Source organism: Synchiropus splendidus, chromosome 2 (genome assembly GCF_027744825.2).
Source record: "Synchiropus splendidus isolate RoL2022-P1 chromosome 2, RoL_Sspl_1.0, whole genome shotgun sequence".
Lineage (NCBI taxonomy): Eukaryota > Metazoa > Chordata > Actinopteri > Syngnathiformes > Callionymidae > Synchiropus > Synchiropus splendidus.
In genome coordinates this window covers 31155387-31181596 of record NC_071335.1, presented here as the reverse complement: position 1 = coordinate 31181596, position 26210 = coordinate 31155387, and the positions used below count along the sequence as shown (strand labels likewise).

At 43.8% G+C, this 26210-nt stretch overlaps 5 protein-coding genes across 11 annotated transcripts; 1 reads left to right on the top strand and 4 right to left on the bottom strand.

Moving 5' to 3' along the window:
- Window positions 1-685: 685 nt before the first annotated feature.
- Window positions 686-5454, bottom strand: LOC128754221 (coiled-coil domain-containing protein R3HCC1L-like). Of its 3 annotated transcripts, none has more exons than XM_053856692.1 (7): window positions 5336-5454; window positions 4579-5037; window positions 2538-2740; window positions 2393-2463; window positions 2152-2247; window positions 1886-2026; window positions 686-996 (listed from the first exon to the last, which is right to left on the bottom strand). In XM_053856692.1, exons 2-7 carry the CDS (start codon window positions 5008-5010, stop codon window positions 944-946), a joined length of 996 nt encoding a protein of 331 aa, XP_053712667.1. In that variant the 5' UTR covers window positions 5011-5037; window positions 5336-5454; the 3' UTR covers window positions 686-943. The 3 variants fall into 3 exon arrangements, with proteins under 3 accessions (XP_053712667.1, XP_053712668.1, XP_053712669.1); XM_053856693.1 differs by lacking the exon at window positions 5336-5454 and adding an exon at window positions 5318-5333; XM_053856694.1 differs by lacking the exon at window positions 5336-5454 and adding an exon at window positions 5175-5315.
- A 175-nt stretch (window positions 5455-5629) lies between these two features.
- LOC128754205 (cartilage acidic protein 1-like) lies at window positions 5630-12719 on the top strand. Of its 2 annotated transcripts, none has more exons than XM_053856661.1 (14): window positions 5630-5746; window positions 7019-7244; window positions 7310-7506; window positions 8233-8369; window positions 8462-8618; window positions 8683-8817; window positions 10368-10504; window positions 10564-10700; window positions 10762-10844; window positions 10920-11020; window positions 11096-11264; window positions 11504-11643; window positions 11726-11765; window positions 12574-12719. In XM_053856661.1, the coding sequence occupies exons 2-14, from the start codon at window positions 7042-7044 to the stop codon at window positions 12702-12704; spliced, it is 1767 nt and encodes a 588-aa protein (XP_053712636.1). In that variant the 5' UTR covers window positions 5630-5746; window positions 7019-7041; the 3' UTR covers window positions 12705-12719. The 2 variants fall into 2 exon arrangements, with proteins under 2 accessions (XP_053712636.1, XP_053712637.1); XM_053856662.1 differs by lacking the exon at window positions 12574-12719 and adding an exon at window positions 11841-12163.
- Window positions 12720-12930: 211 nt separating this feature from the next.
- LOC128754226 (golgin subfamily A member 7B-like) lies at window positions 12931-16324 on the bottom strand. Its single transcript, XM_053856701.1, has 5 exons — window positions 16253-16324; window positions 14442-14567; window positions 13923-14075; window positions 13760-13861; window positions 12931-13552 (listed from the first exon to the last, which is right to left on the bottom strand). Exons 1-5 carry the CDS (start codon window positions 16262-16264, stop codon window positions 13469-13471), a joined length of 477 nt encoding a protein of 158 aa, XP_053712676.1. The 5' UTR covers window positions 16265-16324; the 3' UTR covers window positions 12931-13468.
- A 323-nt stretch (window positions 16325-16647) lies between these two features.
- On the bottom strand, window positions 16648-23214 carry LOC128754212 (protrudin-like). 4 transcript variants are annotated; one of them, XM_053856673.1, is made up of 14 exons: window positions 22972-23214; window positions 21617-21906; window positions 21469-21539; window positions 21200-21386; window positions 20803-20898; window positions 20587-20699; window positions 20150-20268; window positions 18943-19014; window positions 18642-18662; window positions 18473-18493; window positions 18059-18200; window positions 17940-17986; window positions 17781-17862; window positions 16648-17667 (listed from the first exon to the last, which is right to left on the bottom strand). In XM_053856673.1, the coding sequence occupies exons 2-14, from the start codon at window positions 21853-21855 to the stop codon at window positions 17597-17599; spliced, it is 1281 nt and encodes a 426-aa protein (XP_053712648.1). In that variant the 5' UTR covers window positions 21856-21906; window positions 22972-23214; the 3' UTR covers window positions 16648-17596. The 4 variants fall into 4 exon arrangements, with proteins under 4 accessions (XP_053712648.1, XP_053712649.1, XP_053712650.1 ...); XM_053856674.1 differs by having other exon boundaries at window positions 21617-21863; XM_053856675.1 differs by lacking the exon at window positions 18473-18493.
- Window positions 23215-24036: 822 nt separating this feature from the next.
- Window positions 24037-25857, bottom strand: LOC128754218 (adult enhancer factor 1-like). Its single transcript, XM_053856688.1, has 3 exons — window positions 25366-25857; window positions 24715-24951; window positions 24037-24617 (listed from the first exon to the last, which is right to left on the bottom strand). The coding sequence occupies exons 1-3, from the start codon at window positions 25784-25786 to the stop codon at window positions 24181-24183; spliced, it is 1095 nt and encodes a 364-aa protein (XP_053712663.1). The 5' UTR covers window positions 25787-25857; the 3' UTR covers window positions 24037-24180.
- Between the last annotated feature and the right edge of the window lie 353 nt (window positions 25858-26210).

Here is a 26210-nt window from a genome sequence, read left to right as displayed (position 1 = left end):
TCCCACATGCAACATTTGATTTGTGGTCCAAATAAGTATGTGTTTTCAAATGAATAAATAAAGAAATCATAAATTACGTGACAAACATGGTCGAAACGCACGTCATTATTTACCATTTAAACTGAGGTGCAGTATGTATAATCTCCCCATAGACTTCCATTCATTTATTTCCGATCTTAGGTGCCATGGATCGAAGGCATTGGAGACTGAGGCTCCCTATATATTGCATGGTAAATATTCTGAGTGCAGTGATCTTAAATGGACAACAGATGGCAGTAGCGCTGTGAAGGTCCAATGAGAGACGCTTGAGAGACGTGCTGAAGCAAGGAGTGAAGGAGAAAGACCTTCAAAACGTTGGAAAAATCCACAGTTTGACACCATGCTCACATGCAAGATGATGTGTCAGTGTTATATAAAATAAAAATGTCCCGCCAGGTAAAGTGTTGTGGCCAATTGAAACTCAGAACGTTATTATCATTTTCCAACAAGCCCTGGACATTTAGTTGAAATATGAAGGTCTGTTCTGCAGACATTTCTATTTTCAAATACACATAACCGACCTGTGATTGGTTGAAAAAGTGACTTGGTATGAGGTGATTTTGGTGCTGACGAAGCATAAACAGGGGTAAAACCAGAGTCGTGGGTCATGTTTGGAGAACTTTTAATATTTCAACAAGGACAAATTCTGAGGTGAATCACCGGTTTACAAAAAGACGAGGCGAGTAAAAACATGGAGTAGAGCATCAGTAGATGTTCATCATATCTTTAAAAAATACGAGCCTCAGGTGTAAAACAACCTAAAAAACTGCAAGCTCTGCCATAACATTACGACCATCTGTCCAACTTTGGGAGTCCAACATGGAGTCGAGCATCACATTCACAAACACAAGAGGGCTGAGGTGAGTTACTGGGTGGGGCCCACGGAGCAGGTCCGGTCCTCGTGTCACTTCCCTTCCCAAGCGTCCTCGCGCTGCTTGGCTGCCAGACGCTTCTGCTCTGCAGGATGAATCACAGCCAGACGAGGAGACGCATCAGTCACCAAAGCCAACACGACATGACAAACAGACATGATTTGTCGCTGCAAACACGCTGCAACTGTTGAGTCAAAAGACTTGGACGTGGCACTCGGAGCCGGCTGATCAGAGGCCTCCTGACACAAATAGAACAGAGGCCAACAGCCGACTAGGAAACACCATATCTTTGCGGTGGATGCTCATTTGTGGTTCTCCCTGCGTTTGCCCTTATGTTCGTCTGTGAGGGCTGCAGCCTGGACGCAGTTGGACTTTTTAGAGAGTGGCTCCCCGCCGTGGCGAGAACGGGGTAATGCAGCTACAAGCACGACACAATTCGTCGTTTCTGCAGCAGCTTTTTAAACACAGAATAAATACAGAGGGGAACAGTGAAAGAGTGAACGTCAAAAAAATATTTTATTTTATTTAACTATTTAAAGTGCCACTCGGTGGCTCCTGCCAACTACTACAATATCTGGGTTTATTTCAATTGCATGGCAGTAGTTTGCATGGCGTTTTTCCAAGATTCGTTTTCAATATCAGACAGTTACTAGAAAAAATATTTTAAAAAGAAAAAACGTTTTTTAACGTTATAATATATCTAAAATATATATGCAAACAGAGATGATACATAGATCACTTTTACTTATTTCCCTATTTTATTTTTATTTTTTTGGTATCATTTGATGAGCCCAGATTCCAGGTGTTTATAACAGGTGTGTGATGGTTTCTTGACTGCCTGCAAGCCATGTTTGCAAGACCTAAAATAAATAAAATAACACTCCCACCTAGACGCCAAATAATACCAACTTGTCCTCCAAGTCGGTAAGAACAACGATGAAAACAGGAACAACTGCAGCAACAATCCATTCTACCTCTTGCTTCCTGAAGTTTCCTCTTCTCTTCTTCCCTCTGCTCCTTGGTCACAGTGGTCTTCACACCCAGGGCACTGGTCACAAGTCTGCGGGCCAGAGCTGCGCTGGTCTTTGGCCTCTCTTTGTACGGTAGGAGGTAGTCTGAGTATGAAACAGACAGTTGTCAGTTGAATTCAAGACCCTATATATATATATATATATATATATATTTTTTTTTTTTTTTTTTATTTATATATATATATTTTTTGCTCCCTTTATGTATTTACCTGAACAGCCTCGAGCTTTGGCCTTGGTTGCTGAGGAAGACTTGGAGAGCGGCCGCAGCTTCATCATCGAGTGCTTGGATCTCAGAGCTTCGCGAGCTGAACATGAAAGACATTTTTGGTGTTTATCTTTTCTTGCCATCAATGCCATCTGACCACAGTCACAATGTGAAATATGAAAGAGAAAGTGAACAGACTCACAAAAGCAAATACACAAATGCTAGTGTCAACAAAGTTGTCTCACCATCTTGAGCACTGGAGAACAGACCCAGCGCGTGTGTGTCATCCACCCACTTGATGTCAAAACCACTGCGTCTACAGATTAACAGCAACAAATGTAAGACTTGAGCATGAAACTCCATGAAGTTCCAGCCCGATGATGTACTCACAGATAGTTGTGAAAGCACTTGAGCAGGTCCTCTACCCTGAACTCTGGAGGGAAGTCATAGATCTCCACAATATGGGAGAGCTCATCTGCTCTTAAGTCGACCTCCTCCTCTTCCTCCTCCTCACCATCAAACTTGTGCATGTTGTAGTAGTCAAATCTGGCCTCCTGGATAGACGTCTTTCCTTGACCGCTTGTCAGAGACAACTGAAGAAAGCAGAGCAAATCATTTAGACTGTTGAGGTCAACTTCTGCAGTCGGCTCTTCTCCTGATTCAGGAGGCATTGGTCGGACAAGTAACACTAAAGACACAGTGTTAGACAGGTTCCTTTGTGACTTTTCACTTTGTTGTTCAGTGTGTGGGTGAGTGCTGTTTCTTCACGAGTTTCGGTTGGGAGGTTGACGTTGCGATTGCTGAACTCGTTCTCTTGCTGAAAGTTTGTTGGGCAGTGTGGATGCGTCAGGTACGGAGCCCTGGAAGTGACATGCGCTTATTTTTTTGGATGTGACATGCATGACTTTATTTTTTTTCTCCCGAGATAACAGTTATCTGGAGATAATTTTTATCTCGGGATTAAAAAAAAAACATAAAGTCATGCATGTCACATATGATATTATTTTGAGTAGAAGGCACTTGATCAGGGTGTTAAAAGCGCACAGACTTGTAGACAGTGACTGAGTGACGTAGTGGTTCCAGGAGGACGTATACAAAATGCTGTGCCAGACAGGTAGCTACGCATGCGCTGACATTTATGATTGTATCTTGAGATAAAAATTACGCATTATCACGAGATAAAAATTATCTCAAGATAACTGTTATCTTGGGCAAAGAAATAATAAAGTCATGCATGCCAAATCCAAAAAAAATAAACACATTTTGTCACTTACAGGGATCCGTAGGTCAGTCTGCGTCCTTCACGAATGAAAGTTTCATTTCTGATATTCCTACAAATGTTTGCTGCGCGTTTGTATCATTTGCCGTTTCAGCGCTGAGAGCGGGGCGGGTGGTTTGCGCTGATGTTAAGGTACATTCTATTGCACATATTGTGTATGTATGTATGTATATAACCACACACCGACCTGCATCCACACCCACATCCTTCTAATGATTACTGTCACTAGTGCTGCAATACAACTCCAGTAAAAGGTTTGAACAGGAACTCCATCTCCAGTTATTGTGTTCTGACCGCCAGAACTTCTTAACCCTGAACAGCCACCTCTACACTCCCCTGAAGAGTCTCTCTACAATACACAGGTACCAGAAAGAGGAGGAGGAGCTATGACAGATGCAGACAGAGGGTAAGGATGTCAGGAACAACAGGCTACTTCAAAACAGCTGGCATCTCTTTTGATACCAGATATTTACATAAAATATATGGAAACTCCTGATCAGGTGTAAATCAAACGAGAGGATGGCACTTTCAGGAAGACACGAAACCCATCGCCACCTGCGAGTGCACACACTCAAATTCCTTGCTGTCTCTTTCTTTAAAGTCGGATAAGAAATACAGCCGGCGACACCTGGAGGTCTACCAAGCAGAGCCATCTCCCAGTACGCTAGTGGTTTCTCACTGGCTTTACAATTGTTTTTCACATCTTAAGGGCAGCCGGTTCTTGGGGAAACCTTGGGTCAAACTGAACACACGATCAATACATGAAAAAACATGAAAAAAAATGGACGTCCGATTCACCACCGTAGCTGTGCCATTTTTTCATGTTTTGCAGATGCCCTCCTAGCTAAAAGCCTGATATTGTGATGACTAATATTATCAAACGTAAGAAAAAATGGAAATACAAAGAATCAGACTGATAAAACGTAACAATGGACTTCAAAACTTGTTAATACCCTCATAAAATCATCACCAATACAATTGTAATTATCTCCACTTAAAGCAGGTCTGTCATGAACTGTTGTGAAAACTATGATGGCACCTGAAGCATTACTTCAGGTGTCCACCTTAACTTAACAAAAATACATCGCAGATCAGAGAGAATGAATGGTTTATTGGCCTCTCAAGTGACAGAAGAAGAAAACGTTCTCTCACCTCTTCCATCAGCTGTTGACTGAGACAGTCTCCATCGTCATTAAACATGGTGTCCCAACTCTCCTCATCTGCATTCTCCTCCTCGCAGGATGCAGCCTCCAGCTGTGAGGTCCCTTCTGCCCTGGTGGTGTCTGAGGGGCTGCTGTTCTCTGCTGGAAGCTGCTCTTCGACCACATCAGGACTAGCTGTGCTACTCTGTGTTTGTGCCTCTTCCTTCGCCTTCTGCTCCGCTCTCTTCTTGTTCCTGGCATTCTTCCGTGCTTTGTCTGTGTATTTTGGTTGAGCTCTGGGTTTCACTTCTCCGCGGGATTGAGCGCCGTCTTTGGAGGCCTGCGACCGTTGTTTCGGTACATACAGAGCTTGGCTTGGCCTTTTGTGCTGAGACGGGGTTGGAGGTTGGGCAGCTTCACCGTCCTGCCTGGGTTCCTCCATCTTTATGGAGACAAATCACTTGCACATCTGGAATAATAGAAGGTGCATTCAGGAATCTCAGCCAAACATATTAGTATAACACGACAAAGACACACAGCGAGCAAATGCAAATGACTAATATGGTGCATGGTGTTAGCAAAAATGACAAGCTAGTGAAGTGTTACCATGCGTGAGAGAGCTAACGTCGAACCGCACAATTTAGAGAGACATTCGATCGTTAAGAGTCGCTTGAGGTCAAGAAAACTTTAAAAATGAACCGTTGCTACCATGAGAGTCTTCCTAAATTCAGGATTACATTTATACCGACCATACTGGCTGAGCTTACCAGTGAATGGATTGTTTGACAACAAACGTCGCGCAGAAGACGTCATCTTAAAGCCGACGCAAAGCATTCTGGGCGATGTAGTGTTTTTGCACTCATTCTTTTTCTGCATTGGAATGGTCATCCACAGACATTTGTTATAATAATAATTATTATTATTATTATGAAGATAATGGTCTGAAATTCTGCGCTTAGAAAGTTCAGTTTTCTATCATTTTTCTTGACGTGTTTATGTGGAGTCGCTGCGCCTGCGCTGCTATTGGTCAAGGCTGATTTTGGCCAACACCGATTGGCTGACGACCAACTCGTTACACAAGCCGTTTCGTAAATTCTCCTGCTCAGCTTGTGTAACGTTTCAGATAAATAGCTCCGCTCGCTGAAAGCTGTGGATCTTTCTCTCTCATCCGGCTGCAGGTAAGACTGAACGATGTCATTTAACTGTAACTCGTTCTAAATGTCACCACCCGTTTGCACGCAATACATTCCTGCACACCAAGAGTCGCTACTGTAAATATTTCTTCCTCACAATGTTTTCCTTCCTAGTTAAGTTCTTTTCAGAGGCAACATTTTCTCGAGTGTTAATTGTGTTGTTTGTTTTGTTTTGATAGAACGTGTCCCTATTTCCCTATTCTACAACTATTAACGATAATTGACTCCTGCACCTGGTTCCGGACGAACGCTTGTTGGAGCATCTTCAACATCTGTTGTTGTATTAGTCGCGATCGTGGCTTACACAAGGGTTGAGCTTGAAGATGCATTCGGTTCCGTCTTGAGTTGTCGAGGTCTCTAGAGTTGGTCAGTGGCTCCAGAGGTTTGTGATCTGTTCTCAGTGGAAACTTTAGCAAGCCATACAGGTATTTTTCAAACCTTCCACACACCCACGCTGAAGCCTGGCACTGTTTTTCTATGTGAGCATCATATCTCCTTTCTGCATCACATAGTCATCTATGTGCCACTGGTCTCCAACCATCCCTGATGGCATCAGAGTAAACAAGAGTAGGTTGTTTAAGGCTGAAACTTGAGATGGATCTGGTCCAGGAATTGCAACTCTGACTACCTCGGTGAACACTTCTCTGAGTTCAACTTTAATCTATCTGACTCCAGCTACTCCAAACCCTTCTTCAGGCACTGCCCTCCCATGTTTCTGCCATGGACTATGATGTCATCCATATACACTGCCACGCCTTGCAGGCCTTCCAGGGTTTCCATCATTTTTCTTTGGTACATTTCAGGTGCACTGGAGATGCCAAAGGAGGTCTGTTGAAGCAATATCTTCCATATTGTTATGTCCCCAGTCTAGGGGAAGGTGGACATAACAGGATTGTCTCAATCCTTCAAGCATTCCCGTCCCCTCAGCACCTTACTGACATGTCGCAAATACCATGGCAGTCCCTGACAAAACAAACCTTTGAACCAATAGTCAGCTTCCAGCTGTCACTGAGAGACAGCGAGGCAAGCGGCTGACAACATCTATAGGAAGAGACGGCAGTCTTTTCTCCTGCAGCAAAAGTCAACAGGGATGTTTGAAGTGAAGGTGTTTCCCTTGTGTCCTTTCATGTGGCACCATAGAAAATAAAGCAAAACCTGACTGACAAATGTTGAGAGCAAGAAGCAGAAAGGAGGGAATTGTCACCTGCTAAGTCCAGTTTCAGTTAAGCTCTTAATTCTCTTGTGTTTTGTTGTCAGCCCTGCACCAACTGGTCAAAGCGATGTGGGGTCCGACTTGCCTTCTGCTCCTCCTCCTCATCGGCCTGTGCCGACAAGCCCAGGCCCAGTGGTCCGAGCCCATGTTTCAGGTCGTGACAGAGACCATGCTTCCTCACGACAGCCTGCACAACCCCACGCAGCTCAACTATGGCATGGCAGTAACGGACGTGGACGGAGATGGAGACCTGGAAGTGGTCGTGGCAGGGTGAGTGGATCGGTTCAAGCATGTTAGAATACATTAGCTAGCGCTGTATATTTATTATGTTTCAGATTCAATGGGCCCAACCTGGTGCTGAAGTATGACCGCAGCCAGGGGAAGCTGCAGAACATTGCTATTGATGACAGCAACTCTCCGTATTACGCTCTGAGAGATGTGGCGGGAAACGCCATCGGAGTGACAGCGTGCGATGTGGATGGAGACGGGCGAGAGGAGATCTACTTCCTCAACACCAACAACGCCTACTCTGGTGAGAGATTCACAAGTCGCATTCTGTTGTATCCAAGTCTGTTTATTGTCAACAAACTACGTGTCGTCAAAGTCTCAAGTCGCATTCTGTTGTATCCAAGTCCGTTTATTGTCAACAAACTATGTGTCATCGAATTCTCAAGTCGCGATCTGTTATATCCAAGTCCGTTTATTGTCAACAAACTATGTGTCGTCTGAGTGTCAAGTCACATTCTGTTGTATCCAAGTCCGTTTATTGTCAACAAACTAGGTGTCGTCGAATTCTCAAGTCGCGTTCTGTTGTATCCAAGTCTGTTTATTGTCAACAAACTACGTGTCATCGAAGTCTCAAGTCGCATTCTTTTGTATCCAAGTCTGTTTATTGTCAACGAACTGCCTGTCGTTGACGTAAACATTGGATTCAAATCTCTTACCTGATTGAGTCTCTCAAAAGCATTGATGCATATTTGTCGCTTAAGATGGTTACATGAAAACAGCAGCCATTGTTATCCTCTCCCTCCCCACAAATATTAGATATATTCCTATATATGGACGCGTTATTGTGTTCAGCAATAACGCTGACTTGTGTATATTGATTTTTGATCAGATAGCGCCCTCTACTGCCGTAAAAATAAAACGTCTCACTCGTCCAATGATCGTTTTTAAACGAGTTCTGGTTTGTGGCACGTTTCCTCTGAATGTATAATGTGAAACAAATAATTTGGTAGTAAAATAAGTCTTCACTTAGGAAAGGCGTCGTACTCGGACAAGCTGTTCAAGTTCCGCAATGGTCGATTTGAGGATCTGCTCAGCGATGAGCTGAATGTGCGACGCGGTGTTGCTAACCGCATGGCGGGACGCTCGGTGGCCTGTGTGGACCGGAAGGTTGGTATTGAAAGAACTGGTTTTTTTATATTTATGATCTTTTCTCTGGCATTTTAGATGAAGTCCTCAACTTTCTGTTTTATTTCTGACAGGGAACGGGCCGCTACTCTGTCTACGTGGCCAACTATGCCCGCAGAGACGTGGGACCTCACGCACTCCTGGAAATGGACGAGTCTGCCAGTGACGTGACCAGAGGTGTCATCGCTCTTTCCAATGTCGCCGCTGTAGCAGGCGTCAACAAGCTCACAGGTGAGACCCTGCCTCCGCCACGTCCCGTGCCGTGTGAAGGTGACACCTTTATGATGCCTTGCAGGAGGTCGCGGCGTCGTGGTGGGACCCATCCTCAGTCAGAGCCGCTCCGACGTCTTCTGCGATAATGAAAACGGACCCAACTTCCTGTTTATTAACAAAGGAGACGGAAGCTTTGGCGATGTGGCCAATAAAGCAGGTGAGTAGCTGTGTGTATGGACACAACAGTTCCATCCACCAGTGATGTTTAGTTACTGAGTAAGGTGTTACTCTTATGTCAAAACCTTTTTCAGTAATGAGTAATCTAACGCGTTACTATTTCAAACAAGGGAATCAAATTAAAGTTACTTAGGTCACCGTGCGTTACTATTGTTGCCATTGTCGAACGTGAAATATTACCATTCACTTTCTACAACTGTGTCTTTGGGCATGACGTCATGTGCGGGACATGCCAGTCACGGTTTCAACACGCGGGCAGCTCACGTGTCAAGCTGCTAGCTACACGGCAGTAAATAACAGAAGCGTGAGGAGAGAGATGCACGTTTCTAACAGTAAATGCGGCCACTACTTTGAATCGGTGTCTGCCACAGATGAAGATATTAACCCTGCAGGCTCCACCAACGCGCAGAAATCACCGGTTAAAGAGAGCGAAATAAAATGTGAGGAAAGTGCAGACTCAAAAAACTATGTACCAGTTTTTTAAAATCCTCTTGATAGGCCAAGCTAAACAACACTTATGATAGATTTTTAGACTTTTATAGATTATTTTTTCTTTGGTACAGGAAGAAACAGTACTGATGTGATGTGCTGGTGTTGCATTTTCTCTCGAAAGTCAGAAATAAAATGATCCTCCGGCGTGATGGCGCATATAGGGAGTAACAGCAGCCACTTAAGTGCAACTACTGCCTCCAGGTGGCCAACAGGAGACGTGACACACTGAGACTTATACTTCTGCCTTGTAGTTTAAAAAATGTAAAAAAGTAAAATAATAATGAAAAATAATGGGGCATTACCTACATTTTATTATGGAAATGGCAATATATCACTTTGTTTCGTTTTTCATTCTTGTTGCTTTTTGTGACTGGTTTTCGCTCCAATGGGTGAGAGTGTGTCAAAGTAAAATATTGACTGTACATTTAAATAACTGAGATTGTGCTAAAAAAAAATGCAATGAGAGCTGTAGTCAGCTGCCAAATGTAACTTGACAAGTAACTTGTAATCTAACTTAGTTACTTTTAAATTCAAGTAGTCAGTAAAGTAACTAAGTTACTTTTTGAGGGAGTAATCAGATTACTTTTTCAAAGTAACTGTGGCAACACTGCCGTCCACAAATGTGACCCTGATGTTAGTAACAACAGAAGCGTTTTCCTGCCACATTCAAAAACTGCCACCCAGGGGTCACGGCTTCATTCAGACCAGAGGTTATACTCAGACATCATGTTGTTCAACTTGGCTTCTGCAAGTAGCACCAGAGAGCTACCGCAGATTCCTACTCCATTGTCATTAATATTCCTAGTAAATCTTATTACATAACTAGTGTTTCCCCTACCTTTTTAATAAAAACACTTCCAGACGGGGGATGGAATGTCTGGTCTTCTGGACTCTCATAAGGGCATCACCATCTTATGAGCCTCAGCTAGGCCAAGTACAGGTGGGCATCTATGGGCAATGGTGAAAGGCTAAAATCACATTGGTACAAAGCAGAACAATCTGTCTGATCTGTAGCTGTGACGTGTTGGTGGCACACAGGTGTGGAGGACAGGTACCAGCACGGCAGAGGCGTCGCCCTGACTGACTTCAACGGTGACGGTAAAACCGATATTGTTTACGGAAACTGGAACGGCCCCCACAGACTCTTCCTGCAGAGCAGCGATGAAAAGTTCAGGGTGAGTTAGAGACTTAACAAGTTCTAGAGAAGATTGTGAACCGACGTCCATCTGAGTAGAACATTGCCACTGGAGCGTTTGCCATGCCGTCGCCGATCCGCACGGTCATCGCCGCTGACTTTGATAACGACAAGGAGCTGGAGGTTTTCTTCAACAACATCGCCTACATGGGACACGCCCCCAACTCGCTCTTCAGGTACCGATGGTCCCTGGGAAAAGTCAAAAGACGGACTTTATTCCTGTGAATGTCTTTTCAGGGTGTCAAGAGTTGCTAACGCTGACCCTGCCATCCAGCAGCTGAATGTGGGTGATGCTGCAGAGCCACAAGGAAGAGGAACAGGTGAGCAGCCGCTCACTGCACTGAGGCTTCTTTCCATACTGTGAATAAATCTGAGCGTCTTTCTGTTCTGTTCAGGCGGAACAGTGACGGACCTGGACGGAGACGGACGTCTTGAGCTGCTGCTTGCTCACGGCGAAAGTGCCCAGCAGCCCATCTCTGTCTTCAGAGTCGCTCAGGTGTGTCTCACCAGGCCCAGTTCACGCGTGTCTCCTCGGCGATGAAAAGCAACCCGACTTAACTCTCATCCTCAGGGCTCGACCAACAACTGGCTGCGGGTCATTCCTCGGACGCAGTTCGGTGCGTTTGCCCGTGGTGCCAAGGTGACGGCGTTCACCAGCCAGAGCGGTCGACACACACGGATCATTGACGGCGGCTCTGGCTACCTGTGCGAGATGGAACCTGTGGCCCACTTTGGCTTAGGTAACAATGGCACTAACACTTGAGCAAGTGAAGGAATTCACCGCCACAGATCTGTGCGTTGGTAAACAAAGTAATGTATTTCAATAAAAATCTTAGCGTTGGGTTGGCATGTGTTAACTTCAACCTGACTTGAGTGGAGTTCTGCCACATTCAGTTGCATTCACATCAAGCGGAGAGAAGACATTTGGTAGCTCAGGTGGTGGCAGGAATGTCAACTTGTAAACGTCCATGTTGCTCAGGGAACGACCGAGTGATGGTCCTGGAAGTCTCCTGGCCTGATGAGACCGTCTTCACCCGCTCTGTTCTGCCCACTGAGATGAACAGCGTGGTGGAGATCGGATACCCGACAGAGGGCGCTGTGCTTTCCAATGACACGCAGGTCAGCGCAGAGATTCACATTCAGGTTTTCATCCTGGAACACTGTCAACACCTATGTTGTCTCCTCGTTTTTTATCTTGCAGTGTGGAGAAGGTTTTACAGTCAAGGGTGGCCGCTGTGCAGGTGAGATCCCAAGTTCCTCATTGACTCATTCAGTGCATTCAACATTTTGGTTTCTGCTTTGTAATGTATCGACAGATGTCTGAGGATGCATGCTGTGCAAAGGATGTGGGACTGGCTTTAACTCCACTCCTGTTTGGCCTTTTCTTTTTTAACGTTGCTCTGTGAGTAGCCTGAAACCTTTTTTTTTTTTTTATAACCACTTTTAGTTGCTTTTTATTTCCAGTTTTGAATAAATCCCTTTTTTTCTGGTTTTCTGTTGGCATTTTTTTGTATTTATTAAACCATGAACAAGTTAAATGTGGATCCTGTTTCATTTCTTTCACTCATCATGTTGATAAACCAGTCAAATAAGCTCTTGATGATTTTATTATGCATGTGTTCGTCGGCCAGAAAGATCCCGGTATGTTATTTTCATCCCACCATTTTGTGTGTAAGAGTTTGCTATATTAGAAACCTAGCAACAAGATTTATTTTTGTGATTATTTATTGCATTATTTAAATTCCTTTTCATGAACCGGTGGTTTTCATTAATATATACCTCATGTTTCGTTCATGATAATGTGTTGACACATACTTTGATGAGCCATATCTTAATGTTCGTATACTTGTGCTTGTTGCTAATAATATCATCTAAATGATTTATTTTCTTGTAATACAAATGAGACTTGTATATACATTTACATATACAGACACAATAATAATCCCATTTATATGTATTTTTTATTTTTTTGAATGAAGCCTAATAATCCTTCATAACGTTTAAAAAAGTCATTGTGTGCGTGTCTCTCCTCTCGTGTGCTCCTTCCAGATCCATTCTCTGAGGCGGTGCACTCCTCCTCTGCCTCCATGTTTGAAGCTCTCACTAACACTGCGTTCTGTCTTCAGAGTTTGTCAGCTCTGGCTGCTCTCTCATACCAGACACTCTTTCCTTACCTGTGAGTCGTCCAATAGGAGGTGCTGATGATGGTCACATGATTTAAAATGCAGCCTTGCGTCTCAGAACAGTCGTAAGAGGTGAATGTTTTTTTTTAAGATAGAATAATATTTCTATGATCTCTGCATCATCTTGTCATTTATAAAACTATGTTTATCCTCTACGCCTTTTACATTATTGTTGTATTTGCTTTCACACAGTCAACACTTGCAGTCATGATGAAAGAGCATTTATTTGTGAGCGGTGCATGTGATGTAAAGACATAGTCATGTGATAACAAAGATTGGCCAGTCGCTGAATAATCTCGACCGTCCTTGCTCTTTTATACATAAAGAGGAGGTGTAGATTAAAACACATGGGAAGATTCAGGAAGACACGACTAGTTACTGCTGGATTAATACTCTCCTTGCATAATAAAAGTGAAGAACTGCTCTAGTTCAGAGGTTGGCACTTCCCTTTGTGCGCGCGCTTGTGTCAGGAGGTGGTTTACCTTGGAAGATTTGCTACATATTGATCATATTTGGAACGACTCGTGGATCCCTGTGCTTCACCCGTGCGCATCTGCTGGAGCAGCAGATCGGTTGACACAGAGCTGCAGCAACGTCAGTCGGAAAATAAAAGGGAAAAGGGATGGAAGACGCACAAAACAACCAGGGTGTTTTTGAGTCAAAGCTTGAGGAAACAACCTTCCTTTCTCCTGGCGTCTGGATGTGCATGGGATGCTTTGGCTGGAGTGGTTTCATGGAGGTGGATAGTGGGGCGCGGCCAGTCATCGAGCGGTGCTGCTGGACACGGAGCTGCTGCCTGAGGTGGAGCCACTGGAGCCTCGGTCTTCGTAGATGGAGATCTCTATCTGGAGGGAGAAGTTAGGGACTCAAAGCTGCAGAGGTGGAGCTGAGAAGTGAGACAGATGAGAGTCAGGGAGCCCAGACTCAGATGGTCTGAACATGTGGAGAGAAGAGACAGTGGATGAAGAATGGAATTGGAGATGGAGGAAGAGGATGAGGTTCGCAGATCAAGGTGGGGTTCCAGCTGAGGATCTAATGTGGGGTCAGGATACAACACGCATCCCCCTCTCGATTGGATCCGTGATGAGCAGACCTCTTGGGGCGTAGACCTTCTCATTCTGCTCCTGGATGTACTTGGCAATCTTCCTCAGCACCTGAGAGAAGGGAAAGAAAATGAGTATGAGAGGCAGCGTGAAGCATGTGGCAAAACCTGACCTTCTCATAGCGCGTCTCCATGCAGAGGAAGATCAGATACGCGGTGGAGCAGGCCAGGCATCCCTCCAAGTAAGACTGCCCTCCGATCTTCTCCGCCTCGGCGTAGTAACTGTTCAGCGTCTTGACCGTGTCCTCGAAGAGAGTTCGCTCAATCTGCCAACACATTGAACAAGGGTGAAACGGATTCACTCGTGACTTCAGGACTGAAGAGCCAGTGGATGTGGCTCAAACCCGACTGGCTGTTGCAGTCACACTCCAACAGATGGAACAATATTAGTCCTTGAGTTTGCTGCCACTCTTTTGTATAAAGCTTATACATGGAGGAGCAACACAGACCACACTGAACTAGCCAGCAGCAACTTCATGGACGGTCAGTAACGGTCTTCTGGTTTTGTACCAGACTCACATTAGAAATGAATTCCAATAGAAGAGAATGGTGGAGGCGAAACAAGAGGATCTGGGTCGACAGATGTTGGACAGGCAATGTGCATGCATTCGAAGGCCATATGCTTCTCCTACCCTGCTCTCCAGCTCTGAGGGGAACTTGGTCTGAAACTTGCAGGTGGTCCCTTCACTGTAGTCCCTCTGGATGAAGACTTTGTTGGCCAAGGATGCGCTGTGCCTCAACTCCTGGAGGTTGTGGAACTGGGGAGGAATCAGACGACAGAGTGACAGAGATGGATACATGGAGCTTTGATACAGCATCCGGCTCATGGGTTCCCCTGAGGAGGACGACCTGCTCTCTTCACCTGATGTTGGCAAACTGCTGCTGATGTTTACATTTGGGAGCCAGACTGTCATCCATCAGTGTTTCTGCGTCGCTGGCTCTTTCACAATCGCGCTATCACTTTCTGTTTTCAGAAAACTGGCAGAGATCCATGAGGAAGCCCCATGTTGTGTTAGGGCCTGTCTAGGCCTCAGGTGCAGCCATCTCTACTCTCTACTCCAGTGAAGAGACAGACATGTGTTATGTTACGTAACCGCTGTACTCCTGTGTTGTCTACGTTGTACTAAGATAGCTAGCCTTGCCCAGCTCTGTTTTTACTGGACATTGCATCAAGAATCGAAGGGATGCTAATCCCTCTCGTAGACAGACTATGAAATCAGAGTATTTAAAAAGTATCAAGTATTTAAAATGGTTGTTCAAGATTATTTGGGTCAAATACAAAACATTTATTGTGAATCATGCAGCATCAGGATGTCATAAGACACGAGGAGCATTTTTTAAATTGATTCAGACTCGGGGACGTGACGCTGTATCAGGCTTTTTTTGCTCCTTCTTCTTTCCAAGCAGGAGTTATAAGCGAGAAAAACACTTCACAACTTTATGGGAACAAAATGGAATGAGTTATGAACAAAATATTTGTCTTCCAAATGTAGTGATCTGAGAAAATACAGCGTCTAAGAGGCGCCATAACACAGTAATCCAATTCAGACAGTGAAAAAGTGCATGTGACTAAAGCAAAATAGACCACAGCTGACTAGGCCCTGATTCTTCAGGGGACAGGCAGCAAAGGTTTTCTGTACATAGGAAGTACTTGCTAAGTGCTGCAAACTTTATCGGCTTTATATTGAAGCATAAACCTATAAAACAGCACGTGGCACCACCTTTGTCTTAATGTTTTTACTCTCAAGTGTGTGTTGTGTTCATTTGACAGTCATCGTGGGGGGTGTTCAATATACATACAATATACTATAGAGTCCAGATTGTCTTGACATCTTTGCTTTTAAGATCTCTGCTTGGTTGATCTATAAGAGCACCCAGTACCCTTCAAACATGCATTTTAAAGGCGCTGGAATTTGTATTTAAATGCTGTTATTACATGCGCTTTCACTCTGAACAAGACACTATAAAATCCGTGTAAATTGCGAAAGATCAATCGACTCTTATCTAATCTCTTATCTACTTTCTATTGGATTGGTATTTCCACCCCGTGTCGGCGCGATGGCTTCGTGTGGAGCGGGGTCTGGGACGGCGCTGTCCGTGGTTCTGGAGGCTGCGTGTGTCGAAGCGGATTAACGCGACGAACAATAGCGCTGCTGTCACTCAGTCTTGTAAACATCCCAGGGTTGAGTCTTATTTCAGAGTGGAAGTGGAAGCGCCCGGTACATTGGCGAGAAATATTTTGGAAATATTCTCGCACTGAGTCAAAAACATCGCAGGGAACTAGCTTGAAAATGTAGGACACGGTGGTCTGTGTGTCATGATTCTGGTTCAGCCGGTGGTGGAGAATGTTCCCGTGAAGCCAGCTCGGTGTATTCACTCCATAACCACACTGTTGCGCGTTATTAATATTGAAATATTATTCAAATAAACGTCGGCGGCTCACCTCTGTCGCCATGTTTCCATCCGTCGGGACACTCGGCTCGCGCTAGTGGGGCACGAGGGCTGATAGGATGAGGGCGGGGCAGGGGCGGGGCTTATGTATTGACGACATATCAAGGAGGCGATTTACAGTCAGGGATCAATGACTTCACATTTAAACCACTTGCATTTTTCCGCTTTCCAGACCAAACCGCTTCCACTTGTCAAAGTGCATGACACATAGCAATGCGCCCAAACAGGTTGTATTTTTTTCACTATAGAATCAACGTTTTAACGTGCTCTTAGACATCAAAATAGTAAACAAAATTCGATTATTCTCTCTATTATTCTCTCATTCTTCAGCCCTCACACAACCACAGTCAACGAGTGAAGTAAACACTTTATTTTACCTTCTGCATAATTAAAGACAACCTTGTACAGGTACACAGAAAATATGTAATAATGCACCCTAAACAGAGATTTAAATAAAATGTTAGACAAAGAAGAAAATAACCGCAAGTTTTTTTTTATATATTACGACAATAAAACCAAACAGGTACAATCATTGTGTCTGTGTAAAGAATAAAACGGTCATCCAAAGGTCCAGCTGCGGAACCTTTGAAGTCCTGCTCCCCAGTGAGGTGTCAGGCTGCGATGGTGCTTTGACAAGATGTTCCTTTGTCCAATTTAATGGCTCATTTATTTCAATATGAATCCAAAAACATGAAAGACTGCAGAGATAAAATAGATCCACAAAACCCAAATCCATCTAGTCAAGTAACTGCCATAAAGGTATGGGCCGATATGTACGTGGGAAATCGTTTTAAAATGATCCGACGGCAGGTTGTAAAAGGGAAGCGGACACAACTAAAAAAAAAAAAAAGTGCTCTAAATACCCACTTGACATCGATGACCAGCAGCACGTCAAAAAAGGATCCAGCCCACTTGGCGTTTTGTCAAAAATCTCCAACATCTAAATGTCCTCCAGGTGTGCACAGTGTATACATTTGTTTTGTTTGGAGCCATCGAGAAGCCCACGACGACATCAGCAAGTGAGATCAACTTGAGCCCACACATTTAAAAGCCCATCCCTGGATGTTCAGCACGGCCGACTGTCCAGCTTATAAAAACATTGTGCTCATTAGTAGCCTTACCATCCCACGAGGTCCAGTTTCAGAGACTTTAACTACAGTAGAAGTCACACAGATGATGCAACTACAAAAGGCAAGGAGCGTCCGACACCGAGAGATGAGGGCCATGGTATACATTCAAGTGACCTAAACATAAAAACAAAAAACAGGTGAAGAGTGGGTTTCTCGACATCAGGAAGTGAGCTGTCCTCAGGAGATGAGCGAATGTGGCCTCCAGCTTATTGTAGCTTGACAAGCAAGGAGTTGCAGGGGCCACAGACAAACACCGTTTCCCTCTGGGCCTCTGGAGCTAAAGATAAAGACCACAGAAATATAAGTAACTCTCACCTGGGATGAGGAGTTAAGATATAGAAATACTAAATGTTCCAAGTCTCTCATATCAGTCGGTCTGGTTCCTCTCACCTGTCGCTCCCATGCTCGACCGAAACACCTTGAAGGAGCAGCAGCGAGAGCAGAAGCTGTTGCCGCAGTTACTGCAGTTCTTCTGCAACATCACAACGCTTCATATTAATAGAGAACAGGAGCTGTTAAACATGGCGAGAGTCAAGTGTTAGCTCTCACCCTTTTCTTCAGGACTGAGAAGACAGCGTTGCAGCTTGAACAGTTGCCTGAAAGAAAAAGGCAGCGCCACCATGTTTCAAACAGAAAATCACAGTCAGTTTCAAGTCCAACAAACCCACCTGTGGCGGCAGTGGGGTAACGTTTGCGCAGCTTCTCTGTCAACTTGGACACTTTGCTGCGGATCGGCTCGTTTCGACTTAGAAGGCCGTTTTCAGACATGGTATCATACTCCGGCGCAACCAGGGGCCCGTCGTCGTCCTCCTGCAAAATATGCTAAATGAACTTGACAGTTTTGTTTAAGCATCACTGGGACTCAACCAGCTGACATCACGCTCAGACTGTATGAAGCTGCCATGTCAAGCATCCGTTCACAGCCACATGACATACACACAAGACAAAGCACAACTTGAGAACATGAACATGACAGGTCAAGATGCCACTCATCGGAAAGGGAGAGAATGAAACAAGTTTAAATAGAAACAAGATTCCAAGAATGGGACAGGAAAGTGAAGAGACTAGAGACATGATCTTACCACCAAGACCATGGGAGCTTCCTTTGACGCAGTAAAACATGACACCAACACAAAATCGTCAGATAACACAAGCACAAGAGTGTGTCAAAGATCAAGAATAAATCCACCAGTGCCCCTGACATGACAGTGAAGAAGGGCCCACCAGTGAGAGTCGCTTCTTAAGACTCACCTGCAGTGAAACTGAACTTTCCTGAGTTCAGGGAAGAGCAGCAGAACAAAAACAGGGACAGGTGACATGTCAGTGAAAACACAGCAAGCGTACTGCAGCTAACTGTTTTACCAGGCGGAGCATTTCGGGTGCATTCATGACATCTAATATAAAAACTAGCCATGTAAACGGACACATTTATGCTCACTGCGATACAAAAGCAGTGTTGGTTGCATTATGACCACCAAAAATCAAAAGGAAAATGGACAACCGATATTATCAAGAAAGGCTGGTGTTGGATGTTTTTAGGTGAAACATGTACCTCAATTGCATCCTTGAATTCGTCATCAGGTTCTGCCTCCTCTGCTTCCTCTACGCTTCCTGGTGACAGGTCCTGAAATCACACACAAATGCTATTTCTGTTGACTCTATTGTCATTTTCAAAAACACCAGGTTGGGTTGGCGTGGCAACATATGATGACTCTTTCTCCAGAGTTGTGTCAGGAAAAACAGTATGAAAAGGCTGACAACATACAGTATTAAAATGTAAAACTCCTTTCTAAACACAACAAGGTTTGTCATTTACTTATAATAGACAGTCATAATTGCTTAACACAACAGTCGGAAATGCATTTCCATACCACACAATTTCATTCTCATGTAGCGATCATTTTAGATTTCTACAAAGTTGCTGCCTCGACTGAAATGACTGTGGCCCTCTGGAGGGCAGCTAACAGTTTTTTTGTATTACACCCTTGGGCCACAAGACGCTCAGTTTTAATACATTAGCCACATATGGTGTCAGTAGTTTCTCACTGGATTGACTTGACAGCTGCAGATCTGTGAGAGTTAACAACTATGGAGAAGTTCCTATAAAAATGATAAAGAAAGCGATGGCGCCCCCAACAGTAAAAAAAAATGTTCATGTAAGCACCTGTTGACGCAGTTTTGAAAATTAATGAGAAAAACTTATGGCAATACTTCTATTTGCACTTTACTTATACCTTCTTTGTAGAGTATATAAAATGTATTGTGTTTATTGTATGATATTTAGCCATGGTTTTATTATATTTATTTTATTCAGGATTTTATTAAGCTTTTCTGCTGCTGGTTGGACTTTTCTATGACAAATATATATGCAACGATCACATGGTTTCATCTCATTTCACAAGGTTTTGGTTTGTTTACATGAAAGTAGATTAAATATGGTTATTGATCACAAATTAAATCAAGAGTCATGAATCAGTTCTATCACTTGAATGGGCCCATTTGTTCTGGGAAAGGTGGGTCGCCCCTTTTCTCAAGCTAGCATTCAAATTTACTTGGAATTTAGCATGACCATGAGAGTATACAGACATACAAGCTAGCAGACCAAGACCACCACTTCTGCTTTGCACAAAGGACTCAATACAATCGCAAACTGTGACACTTACTGTAGGATTATGATATAACCGCAATAACATATTAAGTAATATGAATGTGAATGAAGCCTAAATACGTAGCGCCATATAGAGAGAGAGCCTTGTCACCTCCAGACTTGTGGGTGTGGGTGTTTGGTCCACAAAGTTGCTCTGGCTCTGCTCATCCCCGACTGCATCTGAGGCCTGGGCGGGACCCACATGGAACACCTTTCTGAGGTCTGATAAAACTGGACATCAAAGACAGACCGTTCAATTTTAAGATGAGTGAGTGAGTGAGTGAGCCACATGTCGACTGAAGTGAGTTCAATGGTATCGCTGCATGACAAAAGAAAGTGAGAGACACGGATGGTAAACAAGAACCATAAATAACTTCAGCATCAATTCACAAGCATTAAGACTATTCACAGCAGCAAACTGATGCTTTTGGTTGAGAACTAGGCAATGACATAACTTCCTCTAGGGTCAATCTGAGGTCAGCATGAGGTTCAACTTCACTAACACCTCAGATTACAATCAACAAAGCAAGGGCCGGGGGATTATTTCACCTCTACAAAAGTCTTCATTCCAGAGGAAGATGGTACTGTTGAGCCCTGCAAGCACCCAGCCCACAGGAGCGACGTACAGCAAACACACCACCAACAACATCGCGCCGTAGAATCTGGAGGGAAAGATTTCAAAAGTCATCCACGAGTGAGACACAACACAGCAAGGATTAAGAACTACACATTTGTACAGGTTTGGAATAGCACTAGGAGCCAAACCTGGAGGACTTTGTGTGGTTGTCCCAGTACAGGACCTTGTAAAGTGCTTCTGCTGAGTGACATGCAGACGTCAACATGTCATCAAGGTGCTTCAACCTGGTGGAGAACCGAGAAATAGAGAAGAAATCAAACACCAACAGTAGATAGTAAGACCAAGACTCAAAAACTTCTGTATACATGTTTCTGAATTTAATAATTTTTTTAAAAACAAGAATTGCTTTTAGATTCTGCATTAAAGTGTCATTCCATCATATGTGTATCATGCAAAGCACCAATGACAATCTCATGAGAAATTTGCCCCAGGACAAATCAAACCTTTCTTTAAAAAAAATTATCCTGCCCTTTTAAGTCTGTAGTACATCACGCTTTTTTCCAACAAAAACAAACTCCCTCTTACAGGTCTTTGACTTCCAGCATGGCTTCCTGTTTGCTGAGGTTAACCGTCTGAAGATCTCTGCGGTGCACTGCATGGTATCGCCTCTTTTGGAGCTCAGCCTCCGAAGGTTTGCCCCCGTACCTGTCCTGCAGGTAGCCCAGGGCAGCAGGCATGGTCACCACAACCACACACATCGAGAACCACCCCACTGACAGAGGAAAGTCAAACGGCACAGTCACTTCATCAATTATTCAAAAGTTACAAGAAGAAAGATCAATACCAGCTACTACCTTCATTAATAGTGCAGAAGAAGACATCGAGAAACAAGCAGACGAACAGTGAGCACAGTGGCATTCTCCACCTACAGGATTAGATAGGTTAGATACTAAAGCTGCATGTCCAGATTGATCCCCGCCATCGGCTGACTTTCACACACACCCGAGCAGGAAGCGAGCCAGTTCCACCGCGTCCGCAACCGGTTCCAGATACAGTGCCATTTTCTTATAAGACACAACCATGTTGAGAAGGTCAAAGTGTGGAGTATTCCGTGGGCTCCCAAGCTCAGACACATCCAGGGAACCTAAGGTTTCGTTGGACAGAGTGTGGACCAGCTGCCCACGCTCCGCCCGGTCCCCGGCAGCAGGTGACTGCTCTTGGAATCCTGCTCCACTGTGCATCGTCCTAACTGTGAACAGCAGACAGAGAGAAGTGTCCGCTAGAGGTAGTTCCTGAAATACAGAACAATTGTTTTTGACCACACAATCGACAACAAAGTCCAAAGAAGGAAATGCATAACATGGTCCAGGAGCAGAATAAATTGTTTCTGCCGTAAAATATGTCATATTGACCAGTGAAAGGCAGAATATGATATATATAATACTGTGTCAGTCAAGGTGGCAATATGTTAATAATATAAATAATTCAAAATATAAAAAAATACAGAGAGTTATCTTTCATCAAATTGATCATCTAAGCAGAGACAGGAAGCAGCAACTACGTGGTCAAGTTAGGCCTCAACATTTTCTGCTGATGAGCAGAAAAAGTTCTGACATTTGTGTCATTGAGTTGTTATTGTACTAGTTCCCCTCACCAAAATCCTCTTTGATCTGCTTGTTGTTTTGTCAGTATCATTTGTACTCAATAACCACTTAAGATTAGTAATGTATGAAGAAATTTGAACAATAACAATAACAATAGTTTAAAAAATGTTTTTGGAGATGGCGTTGTGTGTGTATTTTGAACACAAAACAAATATAGTATGACCAGTTCCTCGACTTTCTTCTCAGTTGGCTGATTAAATTGATATATATTTAAACACATCTTCCATCTGAGGAGATAAATTGGCGACACAGATGGCTTTTGAGCCGAGTGCTCAGGGTTTGAATCATAGTGAAGGCTATGGTCATTGGAGATACTAAACTATGACCCTTGTCTTTCCGTTACACAGACGAAATGTTATTTAATATAAACAGAACACGTACGAACACAGTAGATTGGGCTTCGGCTGGGACAAACACCGCCAGGCTCGTTCTAAAAAAGTACCAGTAATAGTCCTGCTAGTGCTAACAAGGTTGAAGAGTATTATTAATGGATATATATGTTGACATAATCTCATATTAAAAGGTAGCTTTAATTTTACACTTAGGTTGATGCTCAGCAAATATTCAACTTAAATGTATGAACAGCGATACGTAAATGTTACCTACAATAACCTATCGTCAAACACTAATATATTAATACACTGTTTTCCATTCGGAAACGCAACAATGTCTGAATTCAGAACGACAACTTACCGAGAGTGTAACAACTTGGCAAGTAGCAGCAGGAGTGAGACGAGGATGTCAGGCCAAATCACACATCCTCATCCGCATCGAGCGCTACAGTCCCCATGACAGCGTCGTGTCTTCCCGCATTTCCGTCATTTATTGCGGACGTAGCCGGTAATAGAAAGGCCAGTCGTCCAATCTCCTCGCTCTGCTACTCGATATTTTGTTTCCTCAAGCTAGCAGGGTTAGCTCCGCAGATCTACTTCCTGGTTTAATCCAGTCTGAATAATGGATAGAAGAGAACGCGCATCAGTGACGTGTAATCGAGCATCGATATCAATCGATGATGTTCATTCGCCTCGTTTCTAATCATATTGCTATGTATCGGCTCCTCCATCACCCTATAATGGATACACAAAACAGCAGGGTTTCACATCATTGTCATAAAATCGATATATTCATTAAAAAAACGTGAAATCAAGGCGTCACAGGAACGACACAATTCTTATATAGAATATTATATTCCCACACTTTTCTAGGTATATCGATTTAAAATCTGTCTGGGAAAATGTGTCCAGAAATAATTGTTCTTGCTTGTCACAAATGTGTAACAACATGTACCTTGAGTTTGCAAATTTGTTTAGAAAGTTTGCGAATGTGTTTTGCACGCCACCGTATATTTACAGTCTGACTGCCGATGCGGAAGCACAAAAAGAGGCATGAAAAGAAAACTACCATACCAGAATTCAAGATAACCGCGATGTATTCAATTCCAATAAACATTTTGCACTTTTTATGAGCCATTTCAGAAGCCTCTTGCACCACAACTGGGAATCCCTGAAATTGTTATTAAAATCTACTAGAGGACTTTTTGACCAGCAGTTCCAGTATACATGACCGGCCCATATGAACGACTGATACGTACTGTGAAAGACGTGCATCAGTACACTGATGTGCACCCGCATGTAGACAAATACAAAACAAGTTCTTTCGAAAGTGATTTCTGTGGTGAAGTGTTTATTTTTTGTGTGTATGTGAACACAAAGTATGTTTTTCAGAAAAATAAAGCCCGCAAACATTTTTACAAGGCCTTTATTACACAAGTAGAAAAGAGAGAGTAATTGTTATCAAGACATGACAGCATGAGTCATCTTAATTTTAATGAAACGTATTAACTAAAATCAAGAACCTGGACTGTACAGGACATCTATAAAATGAAGAGCTTGCACTACCTTCCTACTTATGGGACCGCTGATGTATCTTCAGTCCTTCTATATGTCTGAAGGACTTCTCACACCACCCACAGTTGTAAGGCTTCTCTCCAGTGTGAATCCGAATATGTCTTCTTAATGCGTTTGAGTGGCGGAAACGCCTGGAGCAGATGTGGCAAGTGTACGGCCGCTCTCCTGTGTGGATGCGAAGATGGGTCTTGAGGTTCATCAGATAGTTAAACTCTCTGTTGCATATGGTGCAGCGGAATGGGCTGGTCCTTTTGCTCGGGGTCAAACTTGCTGGATTTATAGTTTGACCCAATGTATTATAAATATTGCTAATCGTATTCTGAGGAATATGGACCTCTGCCGTTGGTAGTACAGAAATTGTGATGACAGACTCCACGGGCAACATTTGGCCATTGGCGATCGCTACTTGAACAGGACGCGCGGCAGCCAGTTCTGGAAGACAGCGAGCACACGACAAGATGAATTTATATTCTGTTACATTAATACAATAATATCAAGACATAAAATCTGTCCAAGTTTCACATCCCACCTCCAGTTTGCCGCGGTACAACATTCTGCCGCTCCTTTGAAACTATAGACAGCGATGACTCTGCTTCAGATTCCCTCTTCGGGCTACAATCCTCCACTTTAATTTGACAGGTTTCCTCTTTGATTTTCTCATGCTTCACTTTAACCATGTGTGGAGGGGCCTTCTTTTTGTTTCTTATATTTTGGGAAGCAATCTCAGTCCTGTCTTTGCAGTCAAGTACATCTCCGTCGACATATCCTACAAAACAACACAAGAAACAGTTGTTAGTTGGAGCTTCATTTCCCTCACTGCAAGTATCAGATGATCCATGATCTTCATCTATGAATGCACGTTTGACTTTTGGATTTTCAGTACAAAATGCATTTGAAGACAAAACATCAATATACTGGTAGCTAGACTTGAAGTTCTGGAGACCCGTCTGCGTCACTAAAATCAGTATCCTCAAGCACATGACCATCAATGCACAGAAACACTTATATCATACACACGATTCATTTGACAGCCTCTGTTTACAGTTGATCTGTCTTGTCAAGTCTTGGTCTTCACGTCTATTGTGCAACTTGACAATGGCAAAACGATTTCCCAACTTGTGTGGCCTTTCAGTTCTGTCATTACAAACTAAATAGTGGTCATCTGTAACTTCACACCCACCAGTCGCAGTGTCTTCATCGGAACTGATCACATGAGGCTCCTCATCCACTTTCAAGGCACCGACCTCGTCCTTCATGCTTAGATACAAGTGTCTGGTTGAGACACCGTTGGGATCCATGGTGCTCTGCCCGGCAGCAGCAGAGGAGCCGCAGTCATTTATAGGCTTGCAGTTGTTCTTGAGGTAGTGCTGACTCTCACTTCTTCCTCTGTCCATATAACCTTTAGCTCGCTCCCTTCTTTGGCTGAGAGATTCCTTCTCTCGACGCATCACCTCCAGGTATTTGTCTGTTGTCTGGCCGACTAACTCCGTCACCTCCCGAACTGCGAGCTCCACGGCCACCTCGAAGGCTCCGCGGATTGCAGCGACCAGCTCCAGTTTAAGAGACGCGACGGCTTCATGGGTCTGGTTTTGCGGTGGCATAATTGTGCCAGGTCATACGCCACACTCTGCGTTTCCAAAGACGAAGCGACTGTTTACGCGTGCTTGCGATTCTTCTTCGCGAGTCCTGCGGGGGCGCACTGGCAATGCGCCACCACAGCGCCACCTCCTGGGCCAAGGACGAACATGAACAAGCGTCCTTCAGTTCCTCCACATCCTGTTGCGATGTCAGTCATGTGCCATGGATAAACATTGAGCTGACGAATACAATTCTCATTCAGATGAAGAGCTGGTCTAGCGTCTTTCGCAAGTTATTTACTGTGTCCCTTTGGTTTAATTTTTGTTTGTGACTGGCGCCGTCCGTGATCTTACGTTTTAAGATGAACGTTTCCAGTGCGATTTCAAAATTATGCGCGGACTAGTGTAAATTTGTTCTTATTTTTTATATATTTTTTGTTAATATTAC